The sequence below is a fragment of the Helianthus annuus genome, chromosome 11 (genome assembly GCF_002127325.2).
Source record: "Helianthus annuus cultivar XRQ/B chromosome 11, HanXRQr2.0-SUNRISE, whole genome shotgun sequence".
NCBI classification, from domain to species: domain Eukaryota; kingdom Viridiplantae; phylum Streptophyta; class Magnoliopsida; order Asterales; family Asteraceae; genus Helianthus; species Helianthus annuus.
In genome coordinates this window covers 45,414,898-45,440,350 of record NC_035443.2, presented here as the reverse complement: position 1 = coordinate 45,440,350, position 25,453 = coordinate 45,414,898, and the positions used below count along the sequence as shown (strand labels likewise).

At 36.3% G+C, this 25,453-nt stretch overlaps 1 protein-coding gene and 2 non-coding genes across 3 annotated transcripts; 2 read left to right on the top strand and 1 right to left on the bottom strand.

The window, feature by feature from the left end:
* The first annotated feature begins 4,508 nt into the window (after window positions 1-4,508).
* Window positions 4,509-4,614, top strand: LOC118484578. The gene has a single exon (XR_004873686.1). It is a non-coding gene; the product is annotated as a small nucleolar RNA R71 (small nucleolar RNA).
* Window positions 4,615-9,037: 4,423 nt separating this feature from the next.
* Window positions 9,038-11,551, bottom strand: LOC110888133. Its single transcript, XM_022135673.1, has one exon. The coding sequence runs from the start codon at window positions 11,549-11,551 to the stop codon at window positions 9,038-9,040; it is 2,514 nt and encodes an 837-aa protein (XP_021991365.1).
* Window positions 11,052-11,158, top strand: LOC118484636. The gene has a single exon (XR_004873739.1). It is a non-coding gene; the product is annotated as a small nucleolar RNA R71 (small nucleolar RNA).
* Window positions 11,552-25,453: the final 13,902 nt, after the last annotated feature.

The window sequence follows — 25,453 nt, the reverse complement described above, 5'->3', positions numbered from 1 at the left end:
ACGGGTCGAATATGTATGCTTAACTCTCAATGAGAATGTTTATGCCAAACCCAATTAAACGGGTCGAATGTGTATGCTTAACTCTCAATGAGAGTGTTTATGCCAAACCCAATTAAACGGGTCGAACGTGTATGCTTAACTCTCAATGAGAATGTTTATGCCAAACCCAATTAAACGGGTCGAATGTGTATGCTTAACTCTCAATGAGAGTGTTTATGCCTAACCCAACTATTTGGGTAGTCGAATGCGTAAAGGATGAATGTTTTTGTATGGATAGAGCTAAAACGAAAGGATTATGATTTAACTAGTGTGATAATTAACCTTTTAAAATTTGATTGTTAATGTAGGTAAAACTCCACTTTAGGCGATTTGGAGATATGGAGCGAGCACGTGTTCATGCCTTATTATACCAAGCACTTCCGCTAGTTTATATGCACACTTTTTGGGTCCATGTCTTGTTACTTTGTTTGATCTTGTTAGAAGTCATACACTTAAAAACTTGTTGTCTTCGTTTTAGGAAGTTTAAAGTTTAAATGGGTCGTAGATTGTCGTTAGTTTATTGTGTTAAAAACAGGGGGCACGTTCGTTGTACGAACGGGTCATACCCAATTTTTGTAAAAATATTAATTGTGTATCAAATTTGGTGTTTTGATGTCTTTAGTTTATTTATTTTTAAGTAAAATATTATTTTTATGGAAAAGCGGACCTTACAAGTTGGTATCAGAGCCAAGGTTTGAGGGATTCGGGCAAGAGTCATAGTGCTCGAACTCAAACCGATGGCTCGTGCAAAAGTGTGCTCACTCCGAGATCGCCAATGAGGTAAAACTTTAAGTTTTTGTTAAACACAAGTATGTATAGTGTGTTTATGATAAATATTTAAGTTAAGTATGCGAAATAGTAAAAATGGGAGTTAAACACTGGATTTTATATGATCTGGCGTCGCACACAGGTGTGTCGTTAAGTGACACAGCTGTGTGGACCATTGATGCTTGTTGCTGAGATCAGGGTGTATAGCAAGGCTGACACAGCTGTGTGACATTGTACTCAGAAAATCAACACAGCTGTGTCTGGGCAAAATTTTTCAGCATTTTAACAAAGGAAGGGTCGTCGCCGACGGGCTTCTATGCCGTCGCCGACGCCCCCCATTGATCTGACGCACTAACTCGCTGTCTACGGACAAAATGGGCGACGACCACTTTTTAGAACCCGTCGCCGACGGAAGTTAAAGCCGTCGCCGACGGCTGTTAGAAATGCGATCTGCTGAAATTTGTTGTTTTGCTTGTTTTTCATGATTAGGATTTTTGTATGATCTAAAATACATTTAGATAATGATATAAGATCCTTATAAACACAAGGATAAGATACTTATGATCACAATCTGTGATCACAACGAAAAAGAATTCATAAAGAATTAAAGGGAATGATGTGAATAACATAAGTTGAATAATGAGCCTTAGATGATCAAGATTTTGAATTGCACGATTACAAGTGTAGTAAACAAAGGTCGAAGTATGTGTTATATGGAAAACTTATGATTTGTATTAAACGGAAACATGATGTTGTGTTAAGCTGGTCCGCCAGATTTTTATGTTTTTCATGTTTTAGCCAAAAGTACTTTTCGAAAGCCACTTCAACATTTATTTAGGGTCCATGTAAGACCTAACATGATATATGTAACCACAATTAGTGGTTACGATGGAAAGAAATTTGTAAAGGTCAAAAAGTAAAGTGTCGAATGACACGAATGAATGCTGAAAGTTTAAAAAGTGAGTAAAGTCTAAAATATGAGAATGTGAATGAAGTAAATACAGACTAATGAACTATGATGTACTGAAGCTTGTAAATTATGATTTAAGTTCCCATACTTCTCAGAAATGCCCGTTTTATGCTCTTGTCAAGCTATTAGAAGATATAATAAGCTATGTAAAGTTATGTAGATCGTTGACAAAAAAAATTATATAAAAGTCGAATGTAACTTATGGAATGGCATGAAATGAATGACGAATGTATAAGTGGAATTGGAATTTGTATGAAAATTTGGATGAAAGTATGCTTTGCTAGAGTTACACATTAGAGACTTGTACCTTGTACATGAATGGTGTAATGCTTATGTGTATTAATGATTTGCTTTGTATGGTTAAGAGGCGAATACGTGCTAAATGTGAATCGTATGAGTTTATTAGTAAAGGATATGTTGGAATTATGAAATATATAGTTACCTTGAATGATAATTGTTAATTGTAGAATAATGAAACATTAGCATGTAAAAGTACATGTATGTGAGTGTATATGTGTATTGTTTAGAGGATCACATAAATTGTATACATCATACAATACGAATATGAAATGCGTAGGATATTAATCTTATGGACTACCATATTTAGATAGATACATGCTCAAAAGTTTAAAGTGTGTAAGCAAGACAGTTGACTTTCTAAAAGTCAACAGTACAGGAATCTTATAGAACGGCCATTAGACTCAAATGTTAAAGTAAAGAGTTAATGTATTATGTATTCAATGATTTAGGTGTTATGCTTGATGATAGTTAGATGTATGGATTGGAAACGAGATAACTATTAATAAATGTCTCATTTATACGAAATTCGATTAACGAAAGTCAATTAACGTGTGAATAGTTGTGTGTATGCTCACATAAGCTAACGATGTTACGAACGTAATAATACGTAAGGATGGAAATCTTGTCAATTTACTCAAGCATGGATGGCAAATAGGGTAAGAGGAAGCGGTGAAGCAAGCATGAATATGGACACTAAAGGTAAGTGATTTTGCCATCACTTCGAAATTTTCCACTCAAAGATGTATGCGTATTTGAACAATCGAAAATTTAAAGTGAAACGTGTAAATAAATGAGAAATGTTAAGATACGTTTTGGTTTAAATGGTCGGCTTATGTTAAACCGGTAAGACCTCAGTATAGGGGTAAAACCGGTCATAGATTCTAGTTGAGAAGTTTTAAGGCGGAAATGAGAACTTGGTAATGTTAATAAAAGATATGGAGAGAATGTTAGATGAGGTATTAGCTAAAGACATTTTTGTAAATATGTTGAATTGAAAGAAAGTACAACGCGTGATACAGTACTTATATACAATAGGTACTAAGCGGTGAATAACTTTAAAAGGTCAAATCATAGAAGGTCAGTAAATAATAATTATTTACAAATTTTGGAAAAATTACGTAAGAAATGCAACGTATAATGTGGGATACTCATTAGTAAGGGACATGCTAGAGAATGTAGGTGACTTAACACCAAATACGGTGAACGAACAGATGGAAATGATATATTAAAAGATGGTCATGAATTGACCAAAGTTCAAGAAAAACACAAGAATCATCTCACTTATGTCCGGTCAAGCTAGCAAAAAGGGGTCTAACGATTCTTAAAGAATTGGATCAATATAAGAAAGGAAGATAAGAATGAAAAGTTTAAGCTTACGATTGAATGTAAATCAAACTTAAGAAAGAATGGTGGGAACACCACTAGAAATAGGATGTAGAGTGTCGCGTAGGGACGCGCTACATGAATTAGGACATGGAATTAGTGCTAGGACCCAACACTTGAAAATGAATATAGAAGATTAATACGAAAATATATCATAAGAAAATTTTGAAAGACATGATAGGTGAACAAACACCCTGTAGGACACAATTATGAAAGGTTATGTACTGATTATTTATTTATAGATAAATATGATGGAACTTTTAGACATTTTTCATTAAATTCAGTACTAGGAACGGTGCTTACCACATTGATGTTAACACTTTTAATGTTTATGGGATTTATCACCGTGTCACTTGGTAGCTGGCCTTTTGCTTTCTTCAAAATCGCCACTTCACTCGCAAGTTGACCCATTTGAGTAGTCAAAGTTTGAATAGCTTTATCACGGGCCTCGTCCTTTTGCATCCGAACTTCATCACGTTGATTCATTCGTTGCATTTCGACTTGCATCGCCTTCAACATCTCCATTACTTCGTTTCCACCCGAAGAGCTTTGACCCATTTGATATTGCCTTTGAAATCCTTGGTTTCCTTGGAAATTCGGGTTAACTTGATTTGAAGGGTTCCCATAACGAAAGTTTGGGTGATTCCTCAACCCGGGGTGGTAAGTGTTAGAATTCATATTGTTGTAATTTCTACCACCCCCTCCTTGACCTTGCACAGCATGAACCTCTTCGTATTGCCGATCACCTCCTTGGCAATTTTCAACCGCATGACCTATTTCATTGCAAATAGCACAAACATCATAAATTAGATTAGAAGTTTGTACATTACCATCATCAACCGCATGCACTTGTGTTCGGGTAATGGTCGGTCGTGCTCTCCTTGATGCTTGAGCTTTTCTCTTTGATGTGACCGCCATTTGCTCCAAAAATTCCCAATCATCATGCTCATAATTTGTACCAAAAGTGCCATTTGTGATAGACATTAAGTCGCGAGCATCTTCGGCACTTAACCCCTCATGGAAAGCATTCATCAATTCCCAAATCTCAATCCCATGATGAGGGCAATTCTTTATCATCATGTTAAAACGTTGAAAAGCCTCATGGAACATCTCACCTTGTTGTTGTTGAAAACTTCTCAACCCTTTCCTAGCATCATTCGTCTTTTGAGCGGTGTAAAATTCATCCAAAACGGTTTGTTGCATTTCCCCCCATGTATATATAGATGCCGAAGGTAATGTGTAGAACCACTTTTTCGCCTTGTCTTCCAAAGAAAATTGGAATGGTACCAATTTAATATCATCGGCTGAGAATCCTTGACTCCCAAGAGTGTTGCAAATCGAGTCATAAGCCTCCAAATGAAAATAAGGCTCCTCCATTGCTAAACCCTTATATTTTGGCAAGCTTTGCAATGAGTTGGTTCTCACTTCAAATGTCCTCCCTTGATCATTGTGAGGAATGACTACTGGTGAAGGATTATGAGTGATTATTGGCCTGAAATGCGCTTCTATAACTCTTGCATGTTCTCTAAGATGCCTCCTTGGTACACCCAACCGAACTCTTGGACGCATCGGACCCATTGGTCTTGGCATATGCCCTTGTGGTGCCAATGGTTGTTGAAATTGTTGTTGTTGTGGCATCGGTGGATTTTGAATTGGTCTTTGGAATTGTTGAACATTCGGTGGACGAACTTGTTGCAATGGTACCGGACGTTGCAATTGTGGTCCTTGTGGCCTTGGCCTAACGTGTTATGGTATGAGTTGATGTTGTTGTCTGATGTGTGAAAATGTGTATATTAAATTCAAACAAGTTTTAAAAATGGAATCACAATCTAAACCACACACAATCGGTAAGTGCACCGGTCGCAGTGTAGTGTAGATGGCAAGACCGGATATCAATCCGTGGACACTATATGCAAACTCTAGATAATGAACCTTTATCAAATAAAAAGTCAATTTTTAAGTTTGATTTGGAAGTGATTTTTAATAATTAAATAATAACTAAATTAAATAAGAAGACGTATGAGACAAAGCCAACAAACGAAGCAAACACGCGAGCAAATTGTGATCAAATATATATGAGATAAAGGCTACCTAGGTGTCGAATCCCTAGAATCATGCAATGCTAACGTGACAATGATAACGGCTAAATATCTATTTCCCTCAATTGACCCCTCGCTAGAGATGTCCCAAATGAAGAAGCAAGACTAAATGTGAAGTGCTAGAACGAACCGGCTCGAGCTATCGATACCAAATCCTACGAAAATATAATCCTTTTGACCTCAGAGACAGTTATGTTAAGAGAAGATCCCAAAATCGCAAAGCAAACCCAACTTTGATAATTGAAATCCTAGGAAACCTTAATTACGATGCAATAAACGAGCCCGAGCTATCGGTCACCCAATCTACCCACCAATAATTAGCTAATAACCTAGCTCACCCTAATCGTCTTTCGAGTCACAAGATGAGGATACAAGTTTTAATATAGTGATTTTAATTATTAGTCAACTTGGTCAATTTCTCAACACAATACCTAACCCGAAAATCCTAAGATCAACGAATTAAATTAAATCCTAAGTCTAGGGGGAATTTCTTCGTGCCTAAACCGCTGAATTTATTGACTAATAAAATAACCAAAACATACCAACATGCAATATCAAGATCAATATCAAAGAAAAGTTATGTAAATCACATCAAATAACCGAAAACATGTCACAAACGCATTACAATCCTCTAGTTCATCTAAACCCAGGTAGTTTATAACGTTTAGCTACTCATAATAATTGATAAAACAACTGAACAAAGTCTGGAAACGAAAGAAAACATGGGTTAAAACAATATAAACTCGAAAAACTAATGTTTAACGAACCGGTAATGCTTCAACCACGAACCGAAAGCTTCCAAACCACTTGAACAGTCTCAATTGTGCTCCAAATTCGTCTTCTGCTCGTCCACCGCCGTCTGGTCTCCTAGTCTGATATGATATATATGTCGCCCTCCAATCTTCACGTCCATATATATTGGATATCTAATTCCTTTAGGGTTTCTTGTGTCAAAGCCCACAAATAAACTAATCCCCCCATCTCTTAGTGGCCTTGCATGGTTGGCAGTGGGCAGCCCACTCTGATTTCGAAAATAATAATAATAGGACATTTGATTTTTTTTTTTTTTTTTTGCTGCCCACTTCTATTTATTTCGTAAATGATAGCCCAATTCCACAACTGCTTTTCTCGAACAGTAGCATAGCAGCACACCTCCAAGAATAATATGTCTTCCCTCTTGTATGTTAGGAGCTCCTTCAAAGAATCCTTTATGCTTCACATTAAATAATCCATGATGCAAAAAGAATCAATAAAGCCCATTTTAGTTTTGTAGAACTCCTACGAACGATATAAAAGAAAATAATTAATGTCTCATTAATTTCACTTAAAATACCTATTAACAATAAAGCCCATCTTAGTTTTGTTAACTAGGTATTTTCTTTTTTTTCTTTTGAGACACAATTCACCATATTAGCTCATTTTCACTAAAATTCATTAAACTTCAACCCTAAACCAACTCTGAGTGGATTTTAATCAAAAACAACCATAAAGCCACTCAAAAGTGTAGGAATAATGATATAAAATATGTATATTTTAGACCACATCAAATATCCCCACACTTTATCTTTTGCTTGTCTCTAAGCAAAATCCCAAGCCACATGTCAACTTAAACACTTAACAATAACGCAAGTTTCGAACAAGTCATAACGCGAACTACGAAATCATCAAGCACAGCGGTTTCGCAAGACTTACAACGTTCAAAAGGTTGACCATTCACAATATTTCTCAAAAACGGGCCAACCTAATCAAGCTTTTCTCACCTTCAAGCAACCAATCATGCAATGCCAACACCCCTCACAATTTCACTCGACACTCGGCTAATATGTATGATAATTCAAAGTGAACTCTCAAAACCAAACTATGAAGCAACACTATCATAAGCTTGTACGTCAATCAGATTTCCACCTATTTGTTAAAACTCGGCACGGATCAAAAGGACTTTATTGGGTAGGCAAGGGCTAAAGGTAGGTTATTTTTTTATTTTATTAATTTTTTTTTGGGAATATATGGCTAAACACGTAAACACACGAAAAACCGGATAAGCACTAAACACATATTAACATTTTGGTCATTTTGACCTACAACTTTATTCTTTTTTTTCTTTTTTTTTCATTTTCAAGATAAAGATACCAATAACACAATACGATCCGGTTATCACATCAACAATGGGTAACAAACGAATGGTTAGGCTCAAAGTGGTGTATCTAAGGTTAGTGGTGAAACGTGTCAAACACAAAGGTAACACAAACAAGATGATCCTAATGCCTCTATCATATCCATGCCAAATCCTAACCGAAGGTCTCAAACTGTATCAAAACGCACAAGTTCTAAAGTAATGCAACAAGTTGGTAAACACACATGAAACGAAAATAATGAACATATAAGTATGAACATATGCAAAGGCTCAAATCTCACTATCATGTGGAAAATAAGGGCTAACGATATTGACAATGCACAACTAATTAACTCTCCGGCTCCATCCACTATCCTAGGCATCCCAAAACCTTTTAATCCCAAAAAAACCGATTCAGTCAACCTACTATCCCGCAACTTAAAGAAACATGTGCTCTCCAACTCGTAAATTCGACAACTAAACCGTTTTTGACCGACGTGTTGAAAAGGTTTTTGTTTTCTACGCGCTAAAGGACCGGGACTCACAAAACCAACTCTTTTTTTTTTAAATTTGTTGGTTTTTTTATTTTGATTTTTTTTTGTATTTTTTTAACTCAAAACTACCTAAAAAGACGTAGTCTCCCATCCCCACACTTAAAATTTACATTGTCCCCAATGTAGGATGAAAGACAACTAAAAATAAAAAAGAAATAAAACCTAAAATAATATACAAAATAAAAAGATAACGAATTGGAAAGGACTTAGCTGGTTAGGATAAAAATCAGTGCCAGCTGCGCGCGTCATCAATCCGAACCTGTACACGATCGTATAGCATTTCCTTCGCGATCGGCTTTGACTCTAACTGACAAGCTCGGTAAATGCCTGATATTCGAAAAGCAGCTCCAAACTCACCCGAATGGAGATTGAGTACGGGTGGTACATATTCAAACCTACATCAACAAAAACAAGCAAAACCAAAGCAATACTGACTCTAAAAAAACGACAAAAACTGACTCAAAACAACTAATTTAGACTCATGTACACAAAAGACGACTCAATATACAAATAAACACATATCACAAACTATCGAGACTATACCAAATAAATAAAATTACAAAACTTTACAAAACCTCCCCACACTTGAATTCAATCTAGAGGTTTCTCCTTTATCCAACCTCGGTCTAACCCGTTCAATTCCACCTTTTTTCCAGTTTTCAATAAAAAATCATTTGTGAAATTGAAAAACAATCTAGAAAACTCAAACGGGTCAACCCACCAATATTTAAACTTACCTGGACCAAACTTGATTCGTGGCATGTAATGAGGAGAATGGTGTTGTGCAAACTTAAGTGGTTCCTCCTTCTTTTTATACCATCTCTGCAAACTTACAACATGTTGATCCAAGCTTCTTTTCGCCTTCTCCCGTGTTCTTGTTGGTGTGAGTGGGAATCCAACCTGCTTCCTTCACGGGCCAGCTATCGAACTCGTCAGCCATTTTCTCTTCTTCTTTGACGACCTCAAACACCTCAAATCTAGGGGAAGGCTCGGTAGCCTGCGGCAGAGGGTCCTGCTCAACATCTAACTCAGTGACCCCACTCCCCTGATCATCCACACTCACAACCTGCATATCAGACGTATCTCTTCCGCAAATCTCGATGAGGAGGCTACCCACATGTGACATAAGAGTATCGATAAAGTATAGAGTGTCATCATGCTGCTGGGTATGCCTCATGGAATGCTGAATGTCGAATGTGACTTCATCCTCATCAACTCGAAGACACTTGCCGTCGTACACGTCAATGAGTGCGCGTGCAGTGGCAAGGAATGGACGTCCTAAAATCAGTGGGACCTCAGAGTCCTCGTCCATGTCAAGGATGACGAAGTCAACTGGAAATACGAATTTGTCGACCTTCACCAACATGTTCTCCACAATCCCTCTTGGAAACTTCACTGATCGATCAACCAACTGAAGACTCATGCGCGCAGGAGACGGCTCGCCTAGATTGAGCTTAGTAAAGATGGAATATGGCATAAGATTTATGCTAGCCCCTAGGTCTGCCAGCGCATTGCTGACAGTAAGATTTCCGATCAGACACGGAATCGTAAAGCTACCAGGATCAGACACCTTCTTCGGTAGCTTGTTCTGCAAGACGGCAGAACACTCCTCGCTCAACGTGACAGTAGAAAGGTCCTCCAGTTTCTTCTTATTCGTGAGCAAGTCCTTGAGAAACTTCGCGTACTTCGGCATCTTTGACAGAGCCTCTACGAATGGAATATTCACGTGCAGCTTCTTCAACATCTCGAGGAGCTTTCCGTACTGCTCTGCATCCTTACCCTTTATCAACCGACCTGGGTAAGGGGGTGTTGGTTTATACACCCTCATCGGCTCCTTCTCTACCTCCTTCTTCTCTCCTGAAGACCCGCTAGACTGTGCTGTACTTGCTGGGCGCAACCTAGGGTGCACTTTGCCAGCTGGTGTCTCCATCTCAATCTCCTCGTCGACCTCTGGGTTCTCATCGACTACCGGCTCGACCTCTACAGCTCCTCGACCACTCCTCGTAGTAACAGCCTTTGCAGTGGCATTTGGATTACCCTCAGTGCTACTAGGGAGACCACCAGGAGGTCTCTGACTCAATTTCTCTGACATCGCACCTACAGTCCTCTCAAGATTCTGAAAAGCCATGCTCTGATTCTTCATGAAAGTCTCATGCTCCAAGAATCGCGACTGGTTCTCCTGATGTCGTGCCTCCTCTCTGGTCATGAACTGAGTCAATAACTGTGTCTGCTGAACCAGGGTCTCTTGATTCTGCTTCATTGTCTCCTGGTTCTGCCTCAGCATCTCCTCCAACGTGGGGTTTTTATTCGTAGCCGAACTCGATCCTGCTCCTGCGTCCTGAAACAAGTTCTGACGCTGCTGAAACCCCGGTGGGTTGTTGTTCTTCCAACTGAAATTCGGGTGGTTCCTCCAATTCGAATTGTAACGCTCCCCGAAATTTTCTTGATTTCGATTACCCACAAACTCTACCTGCTCTGGTGTCTCAGTAGGAGCAATAGGACACGCGGTCGTGTCATGCCTCCCAGTGCATATCTCGCATAGCTGCTCCTTCTGTACCTTCATATCACCCACCTGCTTTTGCAAAGCGTCAATCTGTGCTTGCATCCTGGTGACCTCATCGACCTTGTGCACTCCTCTATGTGTAGCGGATGAATCTCTAGACTCAGGGAACTCGTAGCTACTCATCGCTATATCCTCAAACATATCCATGCACTCCTCAGGTGTCTTGGCAGTCATTAGATTGCCACCAGCAGTGGTGTTCAGCATATTCCTCGTAGCGGGCGTCACTCCATAATAGAACTTCTCAACTAACGCCCAATCCTCGAATCCGTGATGAGGACACTTGAGTAACAACTCCTTGAATCGCTCCCATGTCTCATAGAAAGACTCTCCCTCCTTTTGGCGAAACTCTTGAATCATGCTCCTCAGACGAGCAGTTTTTGAAGGGGGAAAGTACTTGCCTAAGAATTTTTCTTTCATACCGGCCCAGGTAGTGATGGATCCCGCAGGAAGGGATTCCAACCAAGCATGAGCACGATCAGCAAGTGAGAATGGGAATAGACGCAGCTTGCACGCATCCTCGGTGACACCTTGCTCCTGGAACGTATCGCAGATAGCTGAAAAGCGAGAAATATGGACATTCGGGTCCTCATAAGGTAATCCATGGAACTGGATGGTGTTCGTAACCATCGTGATGATCTGGGGTGGAATCTGCCAGCGATTAACTCCGATAGCGGGTCGGGTAATGCTGGATCGAGCATTAGCCGTGTTCGGCCTGGCGTAGTCTGCGACGACTCTCCTAACTGGGGCATCGTTGTCACCCATAGTGAAAGCAGAAGATGGAATGCATGCCTGAATAGCTCGGAAAGTGCGAAGGCGCTCATGAAAATCTCGCTCGGGCTCAGACGAAGCAACAAACGAAGGTGGCCCCTGTGAACAAGTATGGTGCATACAATGCTGAAATTACTAACCTAAATACTAAAGCAAATCTAACCCTAAAGGCACAAATTGCAAGCAAAAGGCACCTAAAGGCAATGGAAATCTACGAAAGCAAGTAAACAACTAAATAGACGACTCGGGTCGTTCTCTAAAGTGCCAGTGTCCCCGGCAACGGCGCCAAAAACTTGATGTGTGAAAATGTGTATATTAAATTCAAACAAGTTTTAAAAATGGAATCACAACCTAAACCACACACAATCGGCAAGTGCACCGGTCGCAGTGTAGTGTAGATGGCAAGACCGGATATCAATCCGTGGACACTATATGCAAACTCTAGATAATGAACCTTTATCGAATAAAAAGTTTTAAGTTTGATTTGGAAGTGATTTTTAATAATTAAATAATAACTAAATTAAATAAGAAGACGTATGAAACAAAGCCAACAAACGAAGCAAACACGCGAGCAAATTGTGATCAAATATATATGAGATAAAGGCTACCTAGGTGTCGAATCCCTAGAATCATGCAATGCTAACGTGACAATGATAATGGCTAAATATCTATTTCCCTCAATTGACCCCTCGCTAGAGATGTCCCAAATGAAGAAGCAAGACTAAATGTGAAGTGCTAAAACGAACCGGCTCGAGCTATCGATACCAAATCCTACGAAAATAGAATCCTTTTGACCTCAGAGACAGTTATGTTAAGAGAAGATCCCAAAATCGCAAAGCAAACCCAACTTTGATAATTGAAATCCTAGGAAACCTTAATTACGATGCAATAAACGAGCCCGAGCTATCGGTCACCCAATCTACCCACCAATAATTAGCTAATAACCTAGCTCACCCTAATCGTCTTTCGAGTCACAAGATGAGGATGCAAGTTTTAATATAGTGATTTTAATTATTAGTCAACTTGGTCAATTTCTCAACACAATACCTAACCCGAAAATCCTAAGATCAACGAATTAAATTAAATCCTAAGTCTAGGGGGAATTTCTTCGTGCCTAAACCGCTGAATTTATTGACTAATAAAATAACCAAAACATACCAACATGCAATATCAAGATCAATATCAAAGAAAAGTTATGTAAATCACATCAAATAACCGAAAACATGTCACAAACGCATTACAATCCTCTAGTTCATCTAAACCCAGGTAGTTTATAACGTTTAGCTACTCATAATAATTGATAAAACAATTGAACAAAGTCTGTAAACGAAAGAAAACATGGGTTAAAACAATATAAACTCGAAAAACTAATGTTTAACGAACCGGTAATGCTTCAACCACGAACCGAAAGCTTCCAAACCACTTGAACAGTCTCAATTGTGCTCCAAATTCGTCTTCTGCTCGTCCACCGCCGTCTGGTCTCCTAGTCTGATATGATATATATGCCGCCCTCCAATCTTCACTTCCATATATATTGGATATCTAATTCCTTTAGGGTTTCTTGTGTCAAAGCCCACAAATAAACCAATCCCCCCATCTCTTAGTGGCCTTGCATGGTTGGCAGTGGGCAGCCCACTCTGATTTCGAAAATAATAATAATAGGACATTTGATTTTTTTTTTTTTTTGCTGCCCACTTCTATTTATTTCGTAAATGATAGCCCAATTCCACAACTGCTTTTCTCGAACAGTAGCATAGCAGCACACCTCCAAGAATAATATGTCTTCCCTCTTGTATGTTAGGAGCTCCTTCAAAGAATCCTTTATGCTTCACATTAAATAATCCATGATGCAAAAAGAATCAATAAAGCCCATCTTAGTTTTGTAGAACTCCTACGAACGATATAAAAGAAAATAATTAATGTCTCATTAATTTCATCAATTAATTTCACTTAAAATACCTATTAACAATAAAGCCCATCTTAGTTTTGTTAACTAGGTATTTTCTTTTTTTCTTTTGAGACACAATTCACCATATTAGCTCATTTTCACTAAAATTCATTAAACTTCAACCCTGGACCAACTATGAGTGGATTTTAATCAAAAACAACCATAAAGCCACTCAAAAGTGTAGGAATAATGATATAAAATATGTATATTTTAGACCACATCATTGTGGCACTCCACCAACACTTGGCATTACTTGAAATTGACCTTGCACATACCCAAAGTCTCCTTGATCTCCATCACCTCCATAAGCATACCCATCCTCATCAAAACCCTCAAATTCCTCATATCCCTCATCATAACCATCTCCTTGAATTCCCGAAGATCGCCCAAATGGAAGAGTCGAGTATTGAAAGCCTGATTGGTTTTGTGGTCTAAAGGATGAAGTAGCATGCACAATTGTGGAATTTGGTGCTATTGTGAAGTTAGAGGATGATTGACCCGTAGTTGGGGGAAAGAAATGGGAAAATGGTGGGATTGTGGTAGAAGGGTTAAAGGTAATGGTGGGTTCGACTTGGGTAGTGATCGGTTGAGTGGCATTGGTCGGTGTAACTTCAAATGGTGGAGTAGGTTCTATGGTGGTATTTGGTATAGTGGTGTTTCGTGATGGTTGTGTGGAAGTAGGTATAAACGATGAGGTCGTTTGACCCGTTGTGGGTGGTACTTGAGTTTCTTGCATTATGTTTCGTGGTGTGATGGGTGAAGTGGGTGAACCAACAATTCTGTTTTCTCGTAGTACAACTCGGTTATGCCTCAACGTTCTTTCAATTTCCGGATCAAACGATAGTGGTGACGACTTGTGAGAGCCTCTAGTATGCATACACCTATGAGTACCTGCACACTAAACACAACCAGCGTAAACCCGAAAATAACAAACAAAACTACTAAATTAACACACGTTGCGCACTACTCCCCGGCAACGGCGCCAAAATTTGACGTGCTTGTCGTGGTCACGATCAAATTTAATCCAATTACTACTAATAGCTAGCGGTAAGTGGGTATCGAACACAGGGAGTTTGTGGAATATGTGTTATTTAGAAGTGTATCTAAGTTAACTAAGATTAAACTAATTTGCGATAAAAGAAAATTCAAGAGTTTGGATTGTTTGATTTTAAAACTAAGATTACTAATTAAATTGCGAACTGAGAATTGGGTTTGTAAACAATTTAGAGACCAATGACCATCCTAAGTTTCCGGTTTGCTTTGACATTCATGCTAATATTCAACTAGAAAGAACCACATAGACATGGTTCATGTGTTATTACTTGTCGTGATGAAAGGGAACTAAGTACTCGGATTCCTAGAACGCCATGTTGTTACCCGATGACCAATTAATCAATACCCAATCCTAATCCCGCCCATGATATCTCGATTGCCAACGGCACCAAGAACGTATGGTTTAGACTAAGATTAACATACAAATTAACACTTTACGAACAAGCAAACAACACACCATAATAAACAAACCATCATAGCAAGTCTATTATTCTAGAAATAAGAATCAAAAAACAAATGTCTTAGACAAACCTTCAACCTAGGATGATCACCATAAGTTTAGCCACTCATGACTTGGACAATCATCATCACATACATATCAATGTTCATAGGAATTAAAAACACTAACAAGATGTTTAGAAATTGTTTCAAGCTCTCAAAAACACCCAAAAATCGCCCCTAGACTGCTGGTAACCGAATGAGAATGATTCCTATGAAAAGACACAATAAAACATCATAAAATAGGGCAGTTACACATTTCTCCGTCATCTCCACCGTAAATTACGGTACCACCGTAAGTTACGGTGGACCAAAAAGTGTTACGGTGGGTCTCTACTGCCTTACGGTGGACGAAAAATGCTGGGGTCTACCGTAAATTACGGTACCACCGTAAGTTACGGTAGGCTTCAGCATGAAATTTTGTTTTCAGCATAACTTTTTTCGTTTCAACTTCGTTTTCTTCACCGTTTTCGCCTCCGTTCTCGTAATTCCGTCCTCTATCATGCTATCTTCTTAATTCTTCAGTTCTAATAAATTATTTTCTTCATGTATGCTACATCTTTCAATCTCTAATCTAACCGCGCCTATTCCGAAGCTTCATTTCCACACTTTTAAGCTCCGAATGTACCTGAAACATAAGCAACTGTAGTCATCTAATTCAAGACAATTACATGATTAAATGAGGGATTAACTTGTCATTTAACACCATTAAGGGTTGTCCTATGGACCACCCATCAGAAAGCAAATAGGGTTTTGAAAGTAATTTGATAAAAAGAGAATGACTCACCTTGCAAATTTATACGGGCGGAGTTTAATCTACTGATTAGCCTGTTTAACCTAATTTAAATAACAACGCACATGAACTGGGTTAGTAACTAATACAGCATTTACGACAATTCACGAGATTAAACCCTCACAACAAATGACAAAGTGCGATACTTAAACATTCATCGAATTAACGATGAATGACAAAGTATAAACCCAATTTGAGCAGCACTTAAACATTCGTTGGATAGTTTCAATCGATCGGACGTTGAATCGTAATAGCGATTGAGTTATTACCTTGTTTATGGCGGCAGCGTTTCGTGATTTGTGTGCGTTGTGAAGTATTCGGATTATAACTCAGTGCATAATTAGAATTTGAGCGTCGTTCCAACTTCAGAAATCAAGTCCCAAAGCCCTCTATTTATACTAAAATTTTGACCCCTCTCGCATGACGCGAGGGGTCTACGTGGGGGCGTCGCGTGATGCGAGGGGTCACCCTACTCCATAGGGTAGCCACGTCCCTAACTAGCTTATCTGAGTTGACAGTTTTGATAATTTCCAATTCTACAGCGAGTTATTTAGATAATCGTCAGCTAGGGTTTATCCCCCCCCCCCCCCCGAGTTTTAGGGGCCCTGATCCTGATTCTGATTGTTCTGAAAATTTTAGGGTTTATGCAGAATTACTTGGGTTTCTCAATTAGGGTTTCCTATTGGATAATTAACATAATAAGTAATTTATTTTAGTGAGAGTTGTTACAATAAGCTCCCAACTTACAAAATTTAGTGGTTTTTTAAATAAAGCAAAGCAAAACCCTAAAAGTGGTGAAACCGAAGCCGACATTTTGACAAATGCAGTGGTCGCATTCAAATCAAATATGAAGACCGACTTCCGTTTCATGCATTGTTGGGAGATTTGTAAATTCCATCCAAAGTGGGCGACTATCCCCATTGGTAGCGAAACTAACTCGTCTTCCAAAAGGTCAAGGGCCTCGTCCCAAGCCCAATCTGATGCACGAGATCAAGAGTTTGAGGACCTTTTGGATGATTCGCCAAGCCCAAACCGGCCTGAGCATGGAAGAAATGCCTCAAGAAGGCGTGCTCAAAAATCTAGATCTGATACGGCATCGCCTTCAGCTGGGAGTTCTGGCTCGCCTAGGGGAATATACAGCGACCAGTTGGATGACATTTCATGCAAGTTGGATACATTCAACGTATTCCAACAACAAAGGGCCGAAATACGAAGGAGCAAAGAAGCTAGAGATGCCGCTAGAGATGCCCTAAAACAAAGACGGGATGATTTGAAAATTCTATCCCAGCCGATTGATCACCTACAGGGTGAAGAGTTAGAACTAGTCTTGGCGTTAAGAGAAGAGATAAAAACAAATATAAAAGTTAGGAATTTTTTTCTGTAATTTTCTTTATTTAAAAATATTAAAAAAATTAAATTTGTTTTTTAAATAATATTGGGTCAGCCCAGCGGGTCAGCCCAGCCGGTCAGCCCACGAAGCCCACCAAACCCACGTCCCAAACCCCCGCACCACCATACCGTGTTGAATGTGGGTTTAACCCATGTCTGCCACCCCATTCCAAGTGTCAACCAATGCCCAACCCAAGCCCCACCATACCCATGGTCTAAATAGCTAGGTATTTTAGATAAAATTAAAAAAATTTAAGCCTTTTTTAACTCGTTTTTTTGTAAAAAAAGATATTTAATTTACATAAAATTATATAGCTAGTAGATTTTACTGGTGCAACTAGTAGAATTTATGTAAACTAAATATTTTTCTAAAATAGTAAAATGTAAATGAACAAAAAAACGAGTTAAAAATGGCTTAATTTTTTTTTACATGAAAGATATTTATTATTATCAATCATAGCTATCCAATATTGAAAACGAGTAAGGTTTACATTATTTAAAACGAGTAAGAAATTTAATTTACATAAAACTATATAGCTAGTAGATTTTATTTAAAAAAAATCTGTTAAAAAAATACTGGTATAACAAGTAGATAAATGTTAAATAAGAAATTTAATAAAAATATGAAAATAAAAAAATAAATAGATTTTATATTAATTAAGAGATATAAAAAAGATGAAAATAAAAAAAATAAATAGATTTTGTAAAATTGATTTAAACTTAAATAAAATTAAGTCTTGGTACCCAAATGTGTTACATTGATAAACTTAAAAAAAAAATACAAGGGTATTTTAGTCATTAATTAACTAATTTTGGTGTTAGTACCCAAAGATGTTACAAAACTGAAACCATAAAACCTAAACTTGTTAAAAAAAAGTTAGTACCCAAAGACGAAATTAGGTATAAACCACAGGACCCATTTGTGTAATTAACTCTATTTGTTAATTTATTAATAACTAGGATTGAGACCCGCCGCAATGCGGCGGTGATTCTTTAGTTATAACTAAGTCGATATAGGACCCGCACGTTATGTTAAACCTGTCAAACGGGGAAAAAGACGATGTAAAAACATTCACCTACACACACACGTTGCGTCATGTTAACTCGCAAAATTTAGAACGAAACGTAAAAACCTTAAACCAAAGACGCATGTTGCGATGTGTTAAGTCACAAAATTTAGAACCAAGCATAAAGCGAAAAATTTGCGTAAAATGAAAACTATAAAGGACCAAAGTTGAAAGTAAAAAAAGTTATGAGGATAGATTGCAAAAAGATAAAAAGTTTTGGGTTAAAAGTAAACAAACAAATAATTTTAGGTTAAAAGTAATTTATGAAATACTTTTGGGTAAAAAGTAAAAAAAAAATCATTTTTTTTAAAACCCCCAAAGCCAACGTTACGACAACCATATGCATAACCATTTTTTCTTTGAAAAACCCCCAAAGCACACCCCGCGTTGCGGCGGAGCGTAAAACGGTGTCAAAAAACCGTCATCGACCACCAACACTGACTCGACCTAGGATATGCGTGTTGCGACGAACCTGTCAAACATGGAAAAATAGAGGTAAAAACGTTGAACCACACATGCACATTACGTCGTATTAACTCGAAAAATTTAGAACTATACGCAAAACGAAAATTTGCAAAAGATGAAAAGTGTAAGTAACAAAATTTGTGAAGTTAAATTGCAAATAATTAAAAGTTTTGGGTTAAAGTTAAAAAAACAAATTATGTAGAGTTAAAATGGAAAAGGTAAAAACCTTTTGGGTTTAAAGTAAAAATTCTAAGTTTTTTCTCTTTTTTTTTTAAAAATGCCCTAAGCACAAGTTACAACTCTTGATGCCTATATTTGTTGCTTCTTTATAGTAATAAAATAAAATTACTCCAGTTTCATAGTTTCATATTTTATTTTGAGTAAACTGTCATTTTGGTCCTTAAGGTTTGGTCAGTTTTGTCACTTTAGTTCAAAACTCAAACCTTTTGTATCTGGGTTCCTGTGGTTTCAGTTTTATTGCCATTTTCGTCCAAAAATGCAATCAGATCATATTTGTCTTATAAAATCCTGCAATTTTGTCCTTTTCCTCAGGGGCAAAATGGTCATTTCTTTTTTATAAATAAATACCATATTTTATAAGACAAATATGACCTGATTTGTCCCTGAGGAAAAAGGACAAAATTGCAGGATTTTATAAGACAAATATGAACTGATTTCATTTTTGGACCAAAATGGCAATAAAACTGAAACCACAGGGACCCAAATGAAAAAGGTTTGAATTTTGAACTAAAGTGGCAAAAGTGACCAAACCTCAGGGACCAAAATGACAGTTTACTCTTTTATTTTATATCAGTTATATGTAAAACAGGAGCGGATCTATGACGAAAGAAGGGGTAGCCCGGGCTACCCCTCAACCATTCGTGGAACCATTAGTGAAGTACTCGACCATCGACTATTTGAGTTAAATATCATATTTATGAAACTAGTTTACAAATTCCCTTGTAGTTCAGTGGTAGCATTTGTTGCTGTCACCCAAAGGAAAAGAAAGACGCAGGTTCGGGCCTACTACACTTGCTCTGCTCAGGTGTGTTTTCGCTTTCTTAGTTTTTTTTTTTTTTTTAACATCTATACTATATAACTAGGTTATGGACCCCGTATGTTACACGGGTTGAATATAGAAAATATCTCACGTAAGTAAAAGATAACAAATACCATAAAAATGCTTAAGACCATCCGTAATTAGAAAAATATCAATTTCTTTGAAATTTAAAGAAAAATGAAATAAATTAACATAAATTAAGATGCTAATATATCATAGATAATTACTTGCATTTATCAATATATACATAAGTTAAAACTTACAATTTAGACAACTTGAATTATAAATAATTTGAAATGGGAAGCTACACATGATAAATTTGCTAGTACGTCTAAGGGGCTAAGGGGCTGTTTGTCTAGCTCTTAATGAGCCTCTTAACAGTTCAGACCTTTTACTGGTTCAGCACTTAATGGCTCAGACTATTTGTTTCGCGAGCAGATGTCAGAATGATTCAGACATTTGTCTCTGAATGGTTAAGAATTACACTGAGTCTGAATGGTTAAGACCTCTTATTTGAATTGGTCAGACATTTGCCTCTGAACAGTTAAACATTATACTTGCTCTTAATGGTTTAGTTGTTCATCTGTATATTTTGGGGAACATTGTTTACCGTTATATTTTTTCAATATTTTTTTAAAGTGGTTGTGAGTGGACAAGAGAAAAGGTAATAATAAAGGTAGAAAATTTATTATTTAATAGAAAAGGGGAAAAATATAATAATTTTTAGTGTAATTATAGAAATTGAGATGAAGGGATATGAATGCTAATGCTCTAAAATTTCTCATAGACTTTATGATACCTATTTATCACCTATTTAAATGATTTTATAATATATCTTATATTCATAAGCTTAAAAATATTAGGAAATTTAAAATTAGAATATAATATCTAGTATGGAAAAATTTTGGTTTGAATTCGGTATTATCTTTAATCTTTAAACTAAAATAAAATAAATATTTTTAATTAGAATGTTTGAGGGTGTAGGAAAAACTGCCATGTGGCATTTTATGAAGTCTTTTATTAATATTTAGATAAAAGAAACCAATAAAGGGACACATGTCAATCATTGAAGCCATCAACTAAAAGATAATTATAAAATTAAATTTAATATAAATTTAAACAATTCGTCTAGGAGATAATCTAATATTTTAAAATATTTATTAGATTTAATAATAATAATATTAATAATAATAATAATATCTCTAAAGGAGTGGGTAATATTATAAAATAATTTAGTAAAATTAAAGATGTTATTTTGGAGATTAAAACGGAGCTATAGACAGAAAAAAAAGATGGATAAGTTGTTAGGGAAATATCATTAAGAATATAGAGATTAGAAATAACTTAGGTAAAATTAATTAATGTTAACGAGTCAAAAAAATCCTAGGAGGCAAATCATGTGAAAAATGATTACGTACACCAAGAAAAGTAGTCATCAGATATATTTTTTTTATTAAATTCATTAAACTGTGTAATAAACATCCTAGGAGGCAAATCATGTGAAAAATGATTACGTACACCAAGAAAAGTAGTCACCGGATATATTTTTTTATTAAATTCATTTAACCTGTGTAATAAACGTGGTTTTTAAAGATATAACATTTTTATTTTTTACCATACAAAATTACATTTATGCAACTCATGTAACACACAGGTTTTTAAAAATATAACTTTTTTTTTTATTATGTAGTATATAAAATTAGATTTATTCAATCCATATAATACATAGAGTTAATAAAGATATAACTTTTTATTGTTCGATATATAAAATTATATGTGCTCAACCCGTATAACACATGATATTCTTAAAAATGTAACTTTTTTCATTATTTAATATATAAAATTAAATTTACTCAACACGTACAACACACGAGGTTTCTAAAAATACAACATTTTTTATTATTTAATATATAAAATTACATTTATTCAACACATATAATAAACGAGATTTTTAATTATATATTGTTTTATTATTTGATAAATAAAATTATATTTATTCAACCCGTATAATAAACAAGATTTTTAAAGATATATATATTTTTATATTATTTGTTATATAAAAATACATTTATTCAACCCGTGTAATACACGGGGTTCTAACCTAGTTTGGTATAAAGCAACTAGGGGTTTTATCACGTCATATCAGAGCCATGTCAAATAGGGGACTTTAAAACTTCTCTCTTTAATTTGCATGCAATGGTTTAAAGTCTCTATCATCATTACCTAATTATTTTTTTATTTAAATTTAAACATTATTTAATTTTGATATGTTAATTTAAAGAGTAAATTACGTTTTTGGCCCCTGTGGTTATATCACTTTTACTATATTAGCCCAAAATAAGAATTTTTAACATATCTGCCCCTATGGTTTCTATAACTAGCCATTTTGGCCCCTAAGTCTAGAGATCATGAGGGCCAAAATGGTTAGTTATAGAGACCGTGTGGGGGCTAAAATGGTTAGACTTAGGGGCCAAAATGGTTAGTTATAGAGACCATGGGGGCAGATATGTTAAAAATTCTTATTTTGGGCTAATATAGTAAAAGTGATATAACCACAGGGGCCAAAAATGTAGTTTACTCTAATTTAAATTTAAGAGTAAATTACAAGTTTTGTCCTTTATGTATGTAACAAATTGCAGGCGGTGTCATTTGACTTCAGAATTGATTGGTATTGTCCTTAACGTTTCAAAATCCTGCACATTATGTCCTTTAGACCAAACTCAGTTAGATTTTTTTGTTAATGTTGGTCATGCACATGAGGGCATTGTTGTCATTTCACCTTTGTAGGGACTATTTTGTAAAGAATTATTATTCAAGAACTAATTGTATAAAACTGGAAAATAAAAATAAATATAAAATCTTTCTCCCTTTCTTTTATATATATCTATCTCTAATCTGAACCCACCACCACCATCTCTCTTAACCCACCACCTCCCACCACCACCCCACAACCTTCACCGCCACCACCCAAATCAACACAAACAAAGTTATCACAGAAATTAAAATAAAGGAGGATTGTTCTCAGATTCAAAACGAACTCCGGCTAACACGCAGAGAATTCCGGCGAAGCTTGTATTTTTCTGGTGAGATTCGAAGATAATATCAAAGGTCAGTAACCATATTAGTAATCTTGGAAACCAAATAAGGTTCTAACGAGTACCTTTTGGAGACAGTTTTCGCAGACAGGCAGAGAGATAATCTGGAAAGAACCATGGCAACGGCGTAATCGGAGGGTAATAAGAGGTTAGACTGGGCGATGTAGGGTTTGAGTTTATCAACAACGGTGGTGAAGACAGGGTAGGAGAGGCCGTAAAGGGAGCGCCTTTGGGTCGCATAAAGGGGCTTCCATGGCCAGATGCGTTCGGTGGAGAGGGCGTGGAAGGCGGAGATGGAGGGAGGTGGTGGGGCCGAGTTGATTTCGGAGGTGGAGGAGGTTTGAGAGCATGATTAGGAAGGATTGATCCATGATTGGAAAATTTGAAACCCTAATTAGACGACGGAGGAGATCGCCGATGGGCTGCAACGGAATTAGGGGATGTGGGGGTGGGTGAGTTGTATAAGTACGGTGAAGTGTTATTTTGTAGAGATAAGTGAGAGGGATAGAGAGGAAGAGAGTGCAGGAAATGAAATTCAGAAATTGTATTTTATATCTTTATTTTTTTATTTTTACATAATTAGTCCCTTGTTATAAGTCATTTACTCAATAGTTACTAGGAAGGCAAAATGACAAAAACGCCCTCATGTGCAAGGCACAAGACCAACTTTAACAAAAAAATCTAACTGAGTTTGGCCTAAAGGACATAACGTGTAGGATTTTGAAACGTTAAGGACAAAACCAGTCAATTTTAAAGTCAAAGGACACCACCTGCAATTTGGTACATAGATAAAGGACAAAACTTGTAATTTACTCTAAATTTAAATAACAAGAAAAAATATAAAACTCATAATTTAAATAAAAAAAATACAGTGTCACTAAAAAAATGTAATGCTTAAAAACTTAAACTAGGTTAAACTAAAAATACACATCATCACCCGTCGTTGTCTTCTTGTTCACTATCAAACCTTAGGTGCTCCTGCAAATAATTAATCGCCTCGTGCATCGCTGCGATAAGCATATCGTCGACAATACTGTCAGATGAAGAGCTGTACGAATCGGTTGAAGAGGGATGACATTTTTTATATTAAAAATGATTGGAGAAAATGTGTGTGCTTTAGTTATTGATGTGTGTTTGAGTTTGTGATTGGTTTATGTAAATATATGTATAGTCTTATATTAGATATTTGGTTTTTTTTATAAAAGACCGTCTCCCAACGGTCATCTTGACCAAATATCTCGAACAAAGCGCATTAACTCGCGTTACAGGGCTGGCGGAGTATCGATGGCACCCCCCATTTGGCATGCAGGGATGGGGTGGGGGCGCTAAAGGGTACTAACAGTGGTGATGTTGGTAGGGACGGTATATACCACACCCACTGGCCTAATTGTTACATAATATTTTTAATTGATATATATTAATAGGGTAGGGATAGTGTACATTAATTCAGAAGTGTGAAAAGTGTATTATAACACTATATAACACCATATAAACACCGTATGACACTATGTAACACCATACAACACCATATAACACTATATAACAATATATAACACTATATATCTATCATAGACATGCTATCAGACAAAATATAATATTATATATGTTATATAGTGTTACATAGTGTTATATGGTGTTATATGGTGTTACATCATGTTATAAGGTATTTATATGGTGTTATATATAGTGTTATAATACACTTCTCACACTTTTGGATTAATGTACAAAATCCTCTACCTATATTAATATATTCTATGCATTATGCATAATAGCTATACTCTTAAGAGCTTTATGGTCAATACTTTAATTTCCTTTATTTCTGTAACAAAATTTAGATTGTTACTTATTCGTTCCAGAATAATAGTTTCATCATTATTATAAATAATTACCAATTAGATAAAACTAATATCAAATTGTTATGAATCTATCCATTATGTGGTGACTATCCACATCTATAACTCCTATCCCTTTAGTGCATCTATTATGTAGTGACTATCCACCTCTATAACTCCTATCTCTTTAGTTACTATTGTACTAATGTAAGGGCCTATATATAATGACATTTGTATATGATGTTGAAATCAATCAATAAGAAATCAATCTCCCATTCTCCCATTCTCCCATTCTCCCATTCTTCTCTATACATTGCTAGTAGGTCGTTGTTTTACAACACGTTATCAGCACGAAAGTGTTTTCACCAAACCCTTAATCCCCTTCCCTGGTTTTCATGCGAACAATGGGCGAAGTAAGCAGCTTTTCATCTAAGTGTGTTCAATCAAACTGTCCTACGTGTAAGTTTTATTCTAACACATGAGATTTATTGTTTATTGATTTTTTGTTACTTATTCGTTTAAATTTCAAGGATTTGTTAACTTTTTGTATTCTATTCATCATATAGCCATGGTAAATATCAAAATTGAAGGTACTCAAAAGGATATTCTAAGATCATAAATAAATCCTTTTGGATTGTAACTAAAACTTGAAATAAATGATATTTTATTCAATCATATCAAATAAATTACTTTTGT

Excerpts from the sequence above, each read along its gene's own strand:
- LOC110888133 (XM_022135673.1), bottom strand. The coding sequence starts at position 11,551 with ATGGGTGACAACGATGCCCCAGTTAGGAGAGTCGTCGCAGACTACGCC.